Source organism: Salmo salar, chromosome ssa12 (genome assembly GCF_905237065.1).
Source record: "Salmo salar chromosome ssa12, Ssal_v3.1, whole genome shotgun sequence".
Classification (NCBI taxonomy): domain Eukaryota; kingdom Metazoa; phylum Chordata; class Actinopteri; order Salmoniformes; family Salmonidae; genus Salmo; species Salmo salar.
In genome coordinates, this window is record NC_059453.1 from 87986568 (window position 1) to 88002472 (window position 15905).

At 47.2% G+C, this 15905-nt stretch overlaps 1 protein-coding gene across 1 annotated transcript; it reads right to left on the reverse strand.

Annotated features, from left to right (window-relative positions):
- Window positions 1-589: 589 nt before the first annotated feature.
- LOC106566021 (protein phosphatase 1 regulatory subunit 12B) lies at window positions 590-12127 on the reverse strand. Its single transcript, XM_014133805.2, has 7 exons — window positions 11486-12127; window positions 7914-7930; window positions 7589-7700; window positions 7111-7215; window positions 4789-4848; window positions 2578-2628; window positions 590-1071 (listed from the first exon to the last, which is right to left on the reverse strand). Exons 1-7 carry the CDS (start codon window positions 11591-11593, stop codon window positions 985-987), a joined length of 540 nt encoding a protein of 179 aa, XP_013989280.1. The 5' UTR covers window positions 11594-12127; the 3' UTR covers window positions 590-984.
- Between the last annotated feature and the right edge of the window lie 3778 nt (window positions 12128-15905).

A 15905-nucleotide genomic window follows, 5' to 3' on the forward strand; every position in this document is an offset into this window, starting at 1 on the left:
CATTCGCAATGCAATACCGCCGACCTTGCTGCTTAAAAAAGAAAAATGGTTCCTCTTTATGCATAGCGTTTTGATCCTCCATGGCCACCATACTGCAAGAATTCCAAAGAACTGTACCCCTCTGCCTTACCTCCGTACTCCCTCTCCTCCTCCTCTGTACTCCCTCCTCTCCTCCTCCTCAGTCCCTCCTCTCCTCCTCCTCACTCCCTCCTCTCCTCCTCCATACTCCCTCCTCTCCTCCTCCTCACTCCCTCCTCTCCTCCTCCTCACTCCCTCTCCTCCTCCTCACTCCCTCCTCTCCTCCTCACTCCCTCCTCTCCTCTCCTCCTCCTCTCCTCCTCACTCCCTCCTCTCCTCCTCCTCACTCCCTCTTTTCCTCCTCCACACTCCCTCCTCTCCTCCTCCGCACTTCCTCCTCTTTTCAAATTCACTACTTCATATAAACTATATGAATAACAATGTATATAATCTATAACCCTTACAAATGTGTACCAATCCTGATTCACATTACAGTATATACTGTAGGCCTCTGCAGTATGATGCATTACCACACGTGACCAGTTGATGACACTGAATACAAGAGATTGCGTTGGTTTACAGAATAGAAAATCTTTATAAATAACTTATACAAGGCATAGGAGACTGTTCATGTGATGGAGTAAAAAATAAAAAAATTAAAAACATTTCAAATGTCACATAGTGATACAAAACGTGATAATATATAAACTGTTACATCAGCTTATAGATTAAACATTTGCAGACATTCATACGGTATTATTATGTGCTGTGATTATATAATTATGCATTATAACAATCCATAAATTAATACAAAAAATGTGCAAATATGCAAACTGCGTGTGAAGACTATTGGTGTTGGTGGGGGTGTTGGTGGGGGTGGTGGTGGGGGTGGTGGGGTTGGAGAAGTGGGTGTAAACATGGGAAATAAAGCTGTATCATCCCCCTCTCTTCCTTTTCCTCCTCTTCTCACTTAGACAGTTTACTGATGACCCGGATTAAGGCTCCGTTCTCGTCCTTCAGTCTCTGGTTCTCATTCTTCAGCTCTGTCTGGACCTGTGGAGGACAGCAGACAACAAGCAGGCAGAGAGGGTTATGGTTGGAGTTGGGGTTAGGGTTGGGGTTATGATTGGGGTTATGGTTGGGGTTAGGGTTTGGGTTATGATTGGGGTTATGGTTGGGGTTAGGGTTGGGGTTGTGGTTATGGTTGGGGTTAGGGTTGGGGTTAGGGTTGGGGTTGGGGTTAGGGTTGGGGTTATGGTTGGGGTTAGGGTTGGGGTTAGGGTTGGGGTTATGGTTGGGGTTAGGGTTGGGGTTATGGTTGGGGTTATGGTTGGGGTTGGGGTTAGGGTTGGGGTTAGGGTTATAGTTGGGGTTATGGTTGGGGTTAGGGTTGGGGTTAGGGTTGGGGTTATGATTGGGGTTAGGGTTGGGGTTAGGGTTGGGGTTGGGGTTAGGGTTGGGGTTAGGGTTGGGGTTAGGGTTGGGGTTATTGTTGGGGTTAGGGTTGGGGTTAGGGTTGGGGTTGGGGCTAGGGTTGGGTTATAGTTGGGTTATAGTTGGGGTTATGGTTGGAGTTAGGGTTGGGGTTATGATTGGGGTTAGGGTTGGGGTTATGGTTGGGGTTAGGGTTGGGGTTATGGTTATGGTTGGGGTTGGGGTTATGGTTGGGGATAGGGTTGGGGTTATGGTTGGGGTTAGGGTTGGGGTTGGGGTTAAGGTTGGGTTTATGGTTGGGGTTAGGGTTGGGGTTATGGTTGGGGTTAGGGTTGGGGTTATGGTTGGGTTTGGGGTTAGGTTTGGGGTTAGGGTTGGGGTTAGGGTTGGTGTTAGGGTTGGGGTTGGGTTATAGTTGGGGTTATGGTTGGGGTTACGGTTGGGGTTAGGGTTGGGGATAAGGTTAGGGTTATGATTGGGGTTAGGGTTGGGGTTATGGTTGGGGTTAGGGTTGGGGTTAGGTGTTATGGTTGGGGTTGGGGTTATGGTTAGGGTTGGGGTTAGTGTTGGGGTTGGGGTTAGGGTTATGGTTGGCAGTAGTGATTGCGGAGGAATACCAATGGCGTACTCACTTCATGAATATAAATCAATGCACTCACACATTTCACAGCCAACGGAGCATAATGATGACATAATGGTGGCAAATGATGTCAGCTTAGAATACCACACCACACACCATTTATGCTTTGTCACTGCTGGCTTGAGACTCAGGCTGCATTGTAACTGGCACATTTGACCAGAAAGCAGTGCATTATAAAGGGAACAGGGTGTCGTTTGAGACAGACACACTACAGTACCAAGGCACGTCCCAGAGGGATATTCCTGTTCAGCAGCTTGCTCTGTCTGTCTGCAGGGCAACTTTGTGATGGCTAGGCCTCCTGCAGAGACTGTGTTTTGGAAATATGTTCTGTCTCTGCTGTGGCTAGGTTTAGTCTATTGGAGATGTTGTCAAGAAGTACAAGAACTGGCATTAAGCCACAAGAAAACGAACCCGAATTGGTTAGACCTTGGACATCTCTCAGTCTCAATTCAGTAAATTGACCGTTATTGCAACTGGACAGATACCTTCACTTCATCTTCCATGTCTGATATCTTCTTCTGCAGGACACGTGTTTCCTACAGAGATGAGAGGAGACATGTCACAATAGTGGAGACATGTCACAGTGAGACTGAACATGATGAGACTACCAGAGAGGAGAAGAGACATGTCACAGTGATACTGAACATGTTGAGGCTACCAGAGAGGAGAGGAGAGGAGACATGTCACAGTGAGACTGGACATGTTGAGGCTACCAGAGAGGAGAGGAGAGGAGACATGTCACAGTGAGACTGAATATGATGAGACTACCAGAGAGGAGAGGAGACATGTCGCAGTGAGACTGGACATGTTGAGGCTACCAGAGAGGAGAGGAGAGGAGACATGTCACAGTGAGACTGAACATGATGACGCTACCAGAGAGGAGAGGAGACATGTCACAGTGAGACTGAACATGATGAGGCTACCAGAGAGGAGAGGAGACATTTCACAGTGAGACTGAACATGATGAGGCTACCAGAGAGGAGAGGAGATATGTCACAGTGAGACTGAACATGTTGAGGCTACCAGAGAGGAGAGGAGACATGTCACAGTGAGACTGAACATGATGAGGCTACCAGAGAGGAGAGGAGACATGTCACAGTGAGACTGAACATGTTGAGGCTACCAGAGAGGAGAGGAGAGGAGACATGTCACAGTGAGACTGAACATGATGAGACTACCAGAGAGGAGAAGAGACATGTCAAAGTGAGACTGAACATGATGAGACTACCAGAGAGGAGAGGAGAGGAGAGGAGAGGAGAGGAGAGGAGAGGAGAGGAGAGGAGAGGAGAGGAGAGGAGAGGAGAGGAGAGGAGAGGAGAGGAGACATGTCACAGTGAGACTGAACATGTTGAGGCTACCAGAGAGGAGAGGAGACATGTCACAGTGAGACTGAACATGATGAGGCTACCAGAGAGGAGAGGAGACATGTCACAGTGAGACTGAACGATGAGGCTACCAGAGAGGAGAGGAGAGGAGAGGAGAGGAGAGGAGAGGAGAGGAGAGGAGAGGAGACATGTCACAGTGAGACTGAACATGTTGAGGCTACCAGAGAGGAGAGGAGACATGTCAAAGTGAGACTGAACATGATGAGGCTACCAGAGAGGAGAGGAGACATGTCACAGTGAGACTGAACGATGAGGCTACCAGAGAGGAGAGGAGAGGAGAGGAGAGGAGAGGAGAGGAGAGGAGAGGAGAGGAGAGGAGACATGTCACAGTGAGACTGAACATGATGAGGCTACCAGAGAGGAGAGGAGACATGTCACAGTGAGACTGAACATGTTGTGGCTACCAGAGAGGAGAGGAGACATGTCACAGTGAGACTGAACATGTTGTGGCTACCAGAGAGGAGAGGAGAGGAGAGGAGAGGAGACATGTCACAGTGAGACTGAACATGTTGAGGCTACCAGAGAGGAGAGGAGAGGAGAGGAGACATGTCACAGTGAGACTGAACATGATGAGGCTACCAGAGAGGAGAGGAGAGGAGAGGAGAGGAGAGGAGAGGAGAGGAGAGGAGAGGGAGAGGAGAGGAGAGGAGAGGAGAGGAGAGGAGAGGAGAGGAGAGGAGACATGTCACAGTGAGACTGAACATGTTGAGGCTAGCAGAGAGGAGAGGAGACATGTCAAAGTGAAACTGAACATGATGAGGCTACCAGAGAGGAGAGGAGACATGTCACAGTGAGACTGAATATGTTGAGGCTACCAGAGAGGAGAGGAGAGGAGACATGTCACAGTGAGTCTGAACATGTTGAGGCTACCAGAGAGGAGAGGAGAGGAGACATGTCACAGTGAGACTGAACATGATGAGGCTACCAGAGAGGAGAGGAGAGGAGAGGAGACATGTCACAGTGAGACTGAATATGTTGAGGCTACCAGAAAGGAGAGGAGAGGAGACATGTCACAGTGAGACTGAACATGTTGAGGCTACCAGAGAGGAGAGGAGACATGTCACAGTGAGACTGAACGATGAGGCTACCAGAGAGGAGAGGAGACATGTCACAGTGAGACTGAACATGATGAGGCTACCAGAGAGGAGAGGAGACATGTCACAGTGAGACTGAACATGATAGGACTACCAGCCTGACCATGACTGAACCTATGAGCTATTAAAATAACATATATTGAATAGACATGCTGTACCAGGCCAAGAGAGAAGTTAAAAGTGCATAAGCAAACATTCAGTGACATAAGGATCTCACCCGTTTTTCTGTCTCAAGCATGGACCTCTCATTGGACCTTTCAGTCATTGTTATCTTTCTCTGCAATGCAAAAGCCCATGATTAAAATGGGGACAATGAGAAGAGCGCAATCCCTGAAGCCGGCAGACATTTCTCATATTTACCTTTGAAAACAACCATGGTCACCTCACAAGCATACTACCGTACTTCACAAATAACACCTCCCAAGCATTTACCTCTCGAATAAGCCAATGCATCTTCCTTGCATAACCTGTCATATTTTTCATACTCCTGCAACTTTCCTGATTCTATTGTGCAGTGGTCAATGCAGTAGGATATGGAAGAGTTATTCAACCATGAATTTGACAAGAACTGTACGCTGGAAATCACAGTGATAAGCAATACAATTGCACAAACAGACACATACAGTGCATTCGGAAAGTATTCAGACCCCTTGACTTTTTACAATTTTTTTTACGTTACAGCCTTAGTCTAAAATTGATTACATTGTTTTTTTCCCTCAACAATCTACACACAATACCTCTTAGCGACAAAGCAAAAACAGATTTTTTGACATTTTTAATGTCATTTAAAAAACTGAAATATCACATTTACCTAAGTACTCAGACACTTTACTCAGTACTTTGTTGAAGCACCTTTGGCAGTGATTACAGCCTTGAGTCTTCTTGAGTATGACGCTAGAAGCTTGGCACACCTGTATTTGGCAAGTTTCTCCCATTCTTCTCTGCAGATCCTCTCAAGCTCTGTCAGGTTGGATGGGGAGCGTTGCTGCACAGTAATTTTCAGGTCTCTCTAGAGCTGGTTGATCGGGTTCAAGTCTGGGCTCTGGCTGGGCCACTCAAGGACATTCCGAGACTTGTCCCGAAGCCACTCCTGCATTGTCTTGCCTGTGTGCTTAGGGTCTTGTCCTTTTGGAAGGTGAACCTTCGCCCCAGTCTGAGGACCTGAGCGCTCTGGAGCAGGTTTTCATCAAGGATCTCCCTGTACTTTGCTCTCTTTATCTTTCCCTCGATCCTGACTAGTCTCCCAGTCCCTGCAGCTGAAAAACATCCCCACAGCATGATACTGCCACCACTATGCTTCATCGTAGGGATGGTGCCAGGTTTCCTCCAGATGTTACACTTGGTATTCAGGCCAAAGAGTTCAATCTTGGTTTCATCAGACCAGAGAATCTTGTTTCTCATGGTCTGAGAGTCTTTAGGTGCCTTTTGTAAAACTCAAAGCGGGCTGTCATGTGCCTTTTACTGGGGAGTGGCTTCCATTTGGCCACTCTACCATAAAGACCTGATTGATGGAGTGCTGCAGAGATGGTTGTCCTTCTGGAATGTTCTCCCATCTCCACAGAGGAGCTCTGGAAGTCTATCAGAGTGACGATCGGGTCTTGGTCACCTTCTCCCCCGATTGCTCAGTTTGGCCGGACGGCCAGCTCTAGGAAGAGTCTTGGTGGTTCCAAATTCTTCCATTTAAGAATGATGGAGGCCACTGTGTTCTTGGAGACCTTCAATGATGCAGAAATGTTTTGTTACCCTTCCCCAGATCTGTGCCTCAACACAATCCTGTCTCTGAGCTCTACAGACAATTCCTTCGACCTCATGGCATGGTTATTGCTCTGACATGCACTGTGAACTCTGTGACCTTATATAGACAGGTATTTTCCCTTCCAAATCATGTCCAATCAATTGAATTTACCACAGGTGGACTCCAATCAAGTTGTAGAAACATCTCAAGAATGATCAAGGGGAACAGGATACAGCTAAGTTAAATTTCGAGTCTGATGGCAAAGGGTCTGAATACGTATGTAAATAAGGTATTTCTGTTTTATAATTTTTATACATTTGCAAAACTTTCTAAAGCCAGTTTTTGCTTCGTCATTATGGGGTATTATGTGTAGATTGATGAGGAAACGTGTAATCAATTTTAGAATAAGGCAGTAACGTAACAAAATGTGGGAAAAGTCAAGGGATCTGAATACTTTCCGAATGCACTGTACTTCTTCATTGGACTCTTCATCTGATTTCTGCAGTTTCATTTGATGTTTAGGATGATGGTTTGTTGGAGACAGCGCTTGACTTGGACTGAAATAGGTTCCGGTACTAATTTTGAGTGCCTGTGCTGTTTACTGTAGATGTAGGTGCAGAAGCTAATATTCTATAAGACGAACAGTAGCTCAAGCAGTAGAACATTTGAGGTGCCGGTACTCGGCTCCGGTGAGCTCCTGCCCAAGTCAACCACTGGTTGAGGAAAAAAAAAAATCTTCATGTTTACAATGTTTGTTGGGGAACTATTTTGTGTGGTGAATGAATACCAGTTAGGGATAATCACCTGTGTGACTCTCTCCAGCTGAGTCTGCACCAACACCAGCTCCTGTTTGCTGCCCTGCAGCCTGGACTTGAGCCTCTCATTGGTAGACAAGGCCTCCTCGTACATCTGTGATGCACAGGATCCCACAGCAAACTCAGATACAGAACATCATAACATGCCACATAATTTGACTTAGGTAATCAACCAGTTGTGCTTTTCATGTAGCCTGATCTCCAATTCAAATCAAAGGATACAGTGGGGTGTAAACAGTGAAGTGAAATACTTACTTGTGAGCTACCTCTCACCAGTGCAATGAAATACCACGTAAATATTTTTTTCTCTTTTTTTTCATAAAAAAATACCAGTTGTGGAGATTTTGGGTTACACCGTACTTGAACCCACAGTCATAAGGGCTACATAACAATGTCATTATCGTGACATAACAGATTTATAACAGATCATTAGCAACCTACGGCAATTTTTCTAGGTTACAGGTTACCTTCTTATAGTCAGTGCATCCTGCCTCTTCCTCTGCTTTTTTCCGCGCTGCCATTCTGTTTTCCCTTCGAGCATCATAGGCCTCTCGGTCGTAAGCACCAGACGAGTCCAGTCTGAGGGTAAGATAGCACAGCTGAACCTGAAACTACTGCACTGTGTCAGAGCTTAATCATCAATGTACCTTTGACCCTAATTGTAATAACAATCAGTTGCAATGGAGGCCTGAGTGACCAATGGCTGTTAGGATATGTTTCAATGCCTGATAGTGAAAATCTAAAGCACACCTGTGTCTTTTGATGAAGTGAATTGAGTTGAAAGCATCTTACCTGGACACTCTTTCATGCTGAAAACAAACAGAGAAGATATGTCATTTACAAAATGCATAGAACATGAGTAGTTTTGGATGATCTGCAACACTGAGGTGTAATGTATTCTGACAGCAGAGCTGTCAAGATGAGCACATTGTAAAAGGACTTTGTGTCCTGTATGCATAAAGATTATGTGCTGTAATTCCATTTTTAATTTTCAGCTCACGTGGCCAGGAAAACCCCCTGGCCCTAGTTATGAACTCTCATAGAAGACTCTAACAGAAGACCTTCACACTGTCCTGCAGCCAAGCATGTCGATATCAGCAGAGAGCATCTTGGGATGAAACTCAATACTCACGCCAAGTTAGAGAAGGACAGTGGAAACAGTCACATGTACAAACTGAGACCCAGAGATAAAACTAAACACATCCAAAAAAGGTAATAACTATGGCAGCGGCTTAGCTTGGGAGTCTTGACGGTTATTGCCTGCTGAAGGGTTGGAAACAGGGGATATGAATCTGTTTTTAAAGAGACACTCCCGCAAAAATGGAAATGCTGGCAATGGCATTAATATTCAGGGCATTTCTTACTTCAGTTACTTGCCTTGTGGATTTATTTCAGTAGAAGAGTTGAAAAGGTTATTCCTGATACAATACTATAGAATAGAATAGGAGATGTGTTCCACTGCAGACATAATCATTCCCGCTAGAAAATGTCCTCAGTGATTCTCTTACAGTGTTTGGGCCAGCCCCTGACCTCTGTGTTCTCAGGCTACAGCGGACAGCCTGCTTCCGTTTTCAAGCCTGTGCCGCTTTCTATGTGTCTAGGGAACCATGACGAGCAAGCACTTTGTCAGGCAATTTCAAGAGTTCAGCCCTCAAAGCCAAATATTTAGGCTTTTACGCCATGGTATGCAACAGTGAGCAAGAGTGAAGACATTAAAACATTGCTTAACATTGTGATATCCGTAAATGACGTCAATTGATTTAGTTAACAATGTAAGATTACATAAATATTTTCTTGTTTTTTGTGCACTCGTCTATTATTGCTTCAAGAATAAAAGAGACTTGAACTGAAGTCTGGAAAACTAACTTAAGGTCATACACACAGGCATAAGAACTCATTGCAGTGTTTAGACATAACACACCAAGTAAGGCTCTATGGAGACAGATATAAATTCACCTGAATTGTTCAAGGGGCTCTAGAAGGATCATGTATAAACACACAGGAATGGTTCCCATCAGACATCAACAAGCTCTCAGGACGTTCTCTCTTCGTCTGTGTCAACACAGTCAGCTCTCTCTTATTAAAGAGTCTGTCTTTGTGTTTGGAACCATTGTAAGTTATCATTAACAAGGCTTACCTCCTGAAGCTCTGCTTGGATCTGGCACAGGGAGAAGCTGGGCTGTGATGGAGAGGGCCTGCTCTGAGTCTAACATGTCTCAGCGAAACCTTGTACCATGACCAGACCCAGCCAGGAATACCCACTACAATATTTATCCCCTTCACCATGACCAGACCCAGCCAGAAATAACCCCTATAATATCTAACCCTTCCACCATGACCAGACCCAGACAGAAATAACCCCTATGATATCTAACCCCTCCACAATGACCAACCCAGACAGAAATAACCCCTATAATATCTAACCCTTCCACCATGACCAGACCCAGCCAGGAATAACCCCTATAATATCTAACCCCTCCACCATGACCAGACCCAGACAGAAATAACCCCTATAATATCTAACCCTTCCACCATGACCAGACCCAGCCAGGAATAACCCCTATAATATCTAACCCCTCCACCATGACCAGACCCAGCCAGGAATAACCCCTATAATATCTAACCCTTCCACCATGACCAACCCAGGCAGAAATAACCCCTATGATATCTAACCCCTCCACCATGACCAACCCAGGCAGAAATAACCCCTATAATATCTAACCCCTCCACCATGACCAACCCAGGCAGAAATAACCCCTATAATATCTAACCCCTCCACCATGACCAACCCAGCCAGATATAACCCCTATAATATCTAACCCTTCCACCATGACCAGACCCAGCCAGGAATAACCCCTATAATATCTAACCCCTCCACCATGACCAGACCCAGCCAGGAATAACCCCTATAATATCTAACCCCTCCACCATGACCAACCCAGGCAGAAATAACCCCTATAATATCTAACCCCTCCACCATGACCAGACCCAGCCAGGAATAACCCCTATAATATCTAACCCCTCCACCATGACCAGACCCAGCCAGGAATAACCCCTATAATATCTAACCCCTCCACCATGACCAACCCAGGCAGAAATAACCCCTATAATATCTAACCCCTCCACCATGACCAACCCAGGCAGAAATAACCCCTATAATATCTAACCCCTCCACCATGACCAACCCAGGCAGAAATAACCCCTATAATATCTAACCCCTAGGCATTTCATGTAGATCAAAAATAGTTGGATGATGTAAACAATATGGTTGTAGGTCCATCTGGTTCTCTAGTAAGCTTGTATTGATTAATCTTTACACCAATAGAATCCTTTCAGATTCACACCAGTGCCCAGAATGTAGTAGCTAGTGGTTGTTTGTGGACCAGGCCAGTCTTTCTTTGTGCTCCCCTCCTACTCTGTTAGATCCAATGGGGGACTTCCTGTCTGCTGACTAGCTCTTCCAAAGAAGAAAATGTGTATATATATATATATATATATATATATATATATATATATATCACATTTTATATCGTATCGTATTTATATCGTATCACTGCTTGAGTAAACAGTTGAGATCAACTTCTTATTAAACATATTAAACATTTTCCTGTTTTGTTTTCCCGGCTGGCTTGTGTGAATGAACGTGCTGAGTCTTGTCCAGAGGGATATCAGGGGGACCCACTTGAACGCATGCCTCTGAAAGGGTTTGATCTAGTTGATCCTGTCAGATAACTATCTTCAATGACAATCTGAGTTGTATATATGTCAGCTGTCTCTTTGTTATTTCATTAAGTTACACAGAACTCCTCTCAGTCAAATTCTGAGGTAACTTTCTGCCTTATGAAAAAATTGCTTGGAGCTGATGATGTCATGGAAACTCAAAAGTTATCTGACACTTATATGACCCGTCGTGGGAGGAAAATGCTGAGGCTGTATTGGACGGATTCTGGACCTCACAAAGAGAGAGAGTCTGTGTATGAGTACACTGTGTATGTTTAATGTGTTTTACAATGATATTTGAATAGTTACGTCCATGCAGCTGATTCTAAAACTTCCTATTCCTTTAGTCAAATTTACTCCCACATAAGCCACCTGGCTCAAGAGGGCTAATCACCATCGCTCACTATAATCTTCATGAAACAATTACAACGGTTTCCACTAAAAGCATGAGCAGTATGCCATAACACCTATGGTATTAGACATCAACATACTGCTTGGCTAGTCTGGAGCGCTCCAAACTAATGGTTAAAGTCATAAGTCAAGCATGGCATTTTATCTGATCCACAGCTTTTTTCAACACATGGCAATGTTTCCAGGCGTCTCCTTGTTATTGCCCATAGAAAAGAGAAGTAATCTGTTCTTACTTTGAGGCTTCTGGAGGTCGGTGAGGGTTTAGCGGGAGACAAATCAGTGGATGACTTTCTCGTGCGTGGCTGATCCTTTGCGTTGCGGGGGGAGAGATGAGATGACATCGCTGCAGGCTACTCTCCACGGCATGAGGTTCAAGTGGGGTCCAGCGGTCTGATCCAAACAACTTGATTCTAAAAGACTACTGCATGAACAGTCCAGTGACACACAGTTAAAATCCCTGTGATGTGAATGAAGGTGGTGAAGGGACAGAGTCAGGAGTGTGATCAAAATCAAAATAGTTCTAATGATACAGAAATAGCTGTGGTCAGGAGTGTGATCTCTCTCCAGGTGATGTTGAGTGATCCTGAGATGAGATGAGTGGAAGGTGAGTAGCAGAAGGGAGGGAGCTGTGGAGGAGGAAGAGGGTGGGCGCTGGGCGGTGCTGTAGACTGCATGGGGAGGGACACTGCCTGGGACTTGACAGCAGTGCCGCTAATGAGACTGTGGTGATTCAACAAAAATGAAAACATCAAAGTAAGGCACTCGGCTCTCATTCTGCATGACAGCCTCTCGCTCTCTCTCTTTCTGCCTCACAGTCTCTCTTTCCCCCTCTTTCTTTAATCACCCTTTGGTCTGAGCTATGGACTAATATGGATCTGTTGGACATTGGAATTTGTTATGAAGATAATAAAAAAATGTAATCCGTGTTTTTTAAATCTAATTTCACAGCCTCACAAACATGGCTGCCAGTATTCCCTTGTTAGTGTTGGCATGATGCAACAGCAGAGAGAGAGAAGGGGTAGGAGGGGATCTGGAGAGAGGGGATATGGAGGGGTAGGAGGGGATCTGGAGAGAGGGGGTAGGAGGGGATCTAGAGACAGGGGGTAGGAGGGGATCTGGAGAGAGGGAGAGAGGGGGGAAGAAGTGCATCTGGAGAGAGGGAGAGAGGGGGGAAGGAGGGGATCTGGAGAGAGGGAGCGGGGGGAAGGAGGGGATCTGGAGAAAGGGAGATGGGGTAGGAGGGATCTGGAGAGAGGGAGCGGGGGGTAGGAGGGGATCTGGACAGAGGGGATCTGGAGAGAGGGAGGGAGGGGGTAGGAGGGGATCTGCAGAGAGGGAGATAGGAGGGGATCCTTTCCTCGAGCGAGAGAAGGGGTAGGAAGGGATCTGGTGAGAGGGGGTAGGAGGGATCTGGAGAAAGGAGAGAGGGGGGTAGTAGTGATCTGGAGAGAGGGGGTAGGAAGGGATCTGGAGAGAGGGGGTAGGAGGGATCTGGAGAAAGGGAGAGAGGGGGGGTAGTAGTGATCTGGAGAGAGGGGGTAGGAAGGGATCTGGAGAGAGAAGGGGTAAGAGGGGATCTGGAGAGAGGGAGAGAGGGGGTAGGAGGGATCTGGAGAAAGGGAGAGAGGGGGGTAGTAGTGATCTGGAGAGAGGGGGTAGGAAGGGATCTGGAGAGAGAGAGAGAGAAGGGGTAGGAGGGGATCTGGAGAGAGGGAATGAGGGAGTGGGGGGTAGGAGGGACCTGGAGAAAGGGAGAGAGGGGGTAGGAGGTAATCTGGAGCGAGGGGATCTGGAGAGAGGGAGTAGGAGGGGATCTGCAGAGCGGGAGAGAGGAGAGAGGGGGATAGGAGGGGATCTGCAGAGGGAGAGAGGGGGAGAGAGGGAATGGGAGGAGATCTGGAGAGAGGGGGAGAGAGGAGGGTAGGAGAAGGATCTGGAGAAAGGGTGAGAGGGGGGTAGGAGGGGATCTGGAGAGAGGGAGAGAGGGGGTTAGGAGGGAATCTGGAGCGAGGGAGAGAGCGGGAGATATGATCTGGAGAGAGGGAGAGGGGGGTTAGGAGGGAATCTGGAGAGAGAAGGGGTAAGAGGTGATCTGGAGAGGGGGGGTAGGAGGGGATCTGGAGAGAGAAGGGGTAGGAGGAGATCTGGAGAGAGAAGCGGTAGGAGGGGATCTGGAGAGGGGGGGGAGAGAAGGGGTAGGAGAGGATCTGGAGAGAGGGGGTAGAAGGGGACCTGGAGAGAGGGAGAGAGAAGGGGTAGAAGGGGATCTGGAGAGAAGCGGGGTAGAGTGGGTAGGAGGGGATCTGGAGAGAGGGGGTAGGAGGGGATCTGGAGAGAGGGAGAGAGAAGTGGTAGGAGGGGATCTGGAAACAGGGGGGTAGGAGGGGTAGGAGGGGATCTGGAGAGAGGGAGAGAGGGGGGTAGAAGGGGATCTGGAGAGAGGGAGTGAGGGGGTCAGGAGGGATCTGGAGAGAGGGAACGAGGGAGCGGGGGGTTAGGAGGGATCTGGAGAAATGGGGTAGGAGGGGATCTGGAGAGAGGGAGAGAGGGGGGGTAGAAGGGGATCTTGAGAGAGGGAGTGAGGGGGTCAGGAGGGATCTGGAGAGAGGGCACGACGGAGCGGGGGGTTAGGAGGGATCTGGAGAAATGGGGTAGGAGAGGATCTGGAGAGAGGGAGAGGGGGGTAGGAGGGATCTGGAGAAATGGAGATGGGGTAAGAGGGATCTGGAGAAAGGGAGAGAGGGGCATAGGAGGGACCTGGAGAAAGGGAGAGAGGGGGTAAGAGGTAATCTGGAGAGAGGGGATCTGGAGAGAGGGAGAGAGGGGAGAGTGAGGGATAGGAGGGGATCTGGAGAGAGGGGGAGAGAAGAGGGTAGGAGGGGATCTGGAGAAAAGGAGAGAGGGGGTAGGAGGGGATCTGGAGAGAGGGAGAGAGCGGGAGAGAGGATCTGGAGCGAGGGGGGTAGTAGGGATCAGAGAGAGGGAGAGAGGGGGTAGGAGGGGAACTGCAAAGAGGGAGAGAGGGGGAGAGAGGCGTGTAGGAGGGGATCTGCAGAGAGGGAGAGAGGGGGTAGGAGGGGAACTGCAGAGAGGGAGAGAGGGGGGAGAGAGGGGTGTAGGAGGGGATCTGGAGACAGGGGGAGAGAGAAGGGTAGGAGGGATCTGGAGAAAGGGAGAGAGGAGGGTAGGATGTGATCTGGAGAGAGGGAGAGAAGGGGGTAGGAGGGGATCTGGAGTGAAGGATAGAGGGGGGTAGGAGGGATCTGGGGAGAGGGAGAGAGGGGGAGAGAGTGGGGGTAGAGGGAAATGATGACAACAACAGGAAGTCATTTTGGCTGGGGCTCATAATCTCTACTTCCTTTGATTAGTGCTCCCCTGATGGGTTAGTGGTCAGTGCCTGTCTAAGAATAACTTCTAGCTTCAGCATTCTTTAAATACAATATACATACCTTATGGACAAATAATCACTATCTTCACTTTACAGAGAGGGGATATGAGCATAATATTAAAGGTGACAATAGCAGAAATTATATTTCTGGCCTGAAATATTATAGCAAGCCATATAGCTATCTCTATCTAATCTCTTGTGGACATAATTACACAATATTTTTGTCCTTGGTTAACCGAGATTAATATCTACCGAATGTTTTTGCTCAGACCAATTGAAAAGTGATATTTACTGTAATACCACTCCACAAGATGAATCAAGAAAAACAGTGTTCATCACAGTTTAATCACACGCACCAGGTTGGTAATCTATATTATCTAAACAGTATATGAAAATGAAAATGTTGCCACCATCTCCTGGTAATATTTTACTACCAGAACTGGGTGATAACATCAGAACTGTATTGAAAATTCTCGGTCACACTTTGTAACACAGTGAGGATGAGACACTGACCTGTAGATCCTGGCACCACCTGGTGGCATTATACAAAGTTTCAAAAGAGCTCACAAAAAGCCTGGCGGTAAAAGAACAGCATGTCCAGTACCAGACAAGGGAAACTCCAACCACATGTACAACATGTCCAGTACCAGACAGGGGAAACTCCAACCACATGTACAACATGTCCAGTACCAGACAAGGGAAACTCCAACCACATGTACAACATGTCCAGTACCAGACAGGGGAAACTCCAACCACATGTACAACATGTCCAGTACCAGACAGGGGAAACTCCAACCACATGTACAACATGTCCAGTACCAGACAAGGGAAACTCCAACCACATGTACAACATGTCCAGTACCAGACAAGGGAAACTCCAACCACATGTACAACATGTCCAGTACCAGACAGGGGAAACTCCAACCACAAGTACAACATGTCCAGTACCAGACAGGGGAAACTCCAACCACATGTACAACATGTCCAGTACCAGACAGGGGAAACTCCAACCACATGTACAACATGTCCAGTACCAGACAGGGGAAACTCCAACCACATGTACAACATGTCCAGTACCAGACAGGGGAAACTCCAACCACATGTACAACATGTCCAGTACCAGACAAGGGAAACTCCAACCACATGTACAACATGTCCAGTACCAGACAGGGGAAACTCCAACCACATGTACAACATGTCCAGTACCAGACAGGGGAAACTCCAACCACATGTACAACATGTCCAGTACCAGACAGGGGAAACTC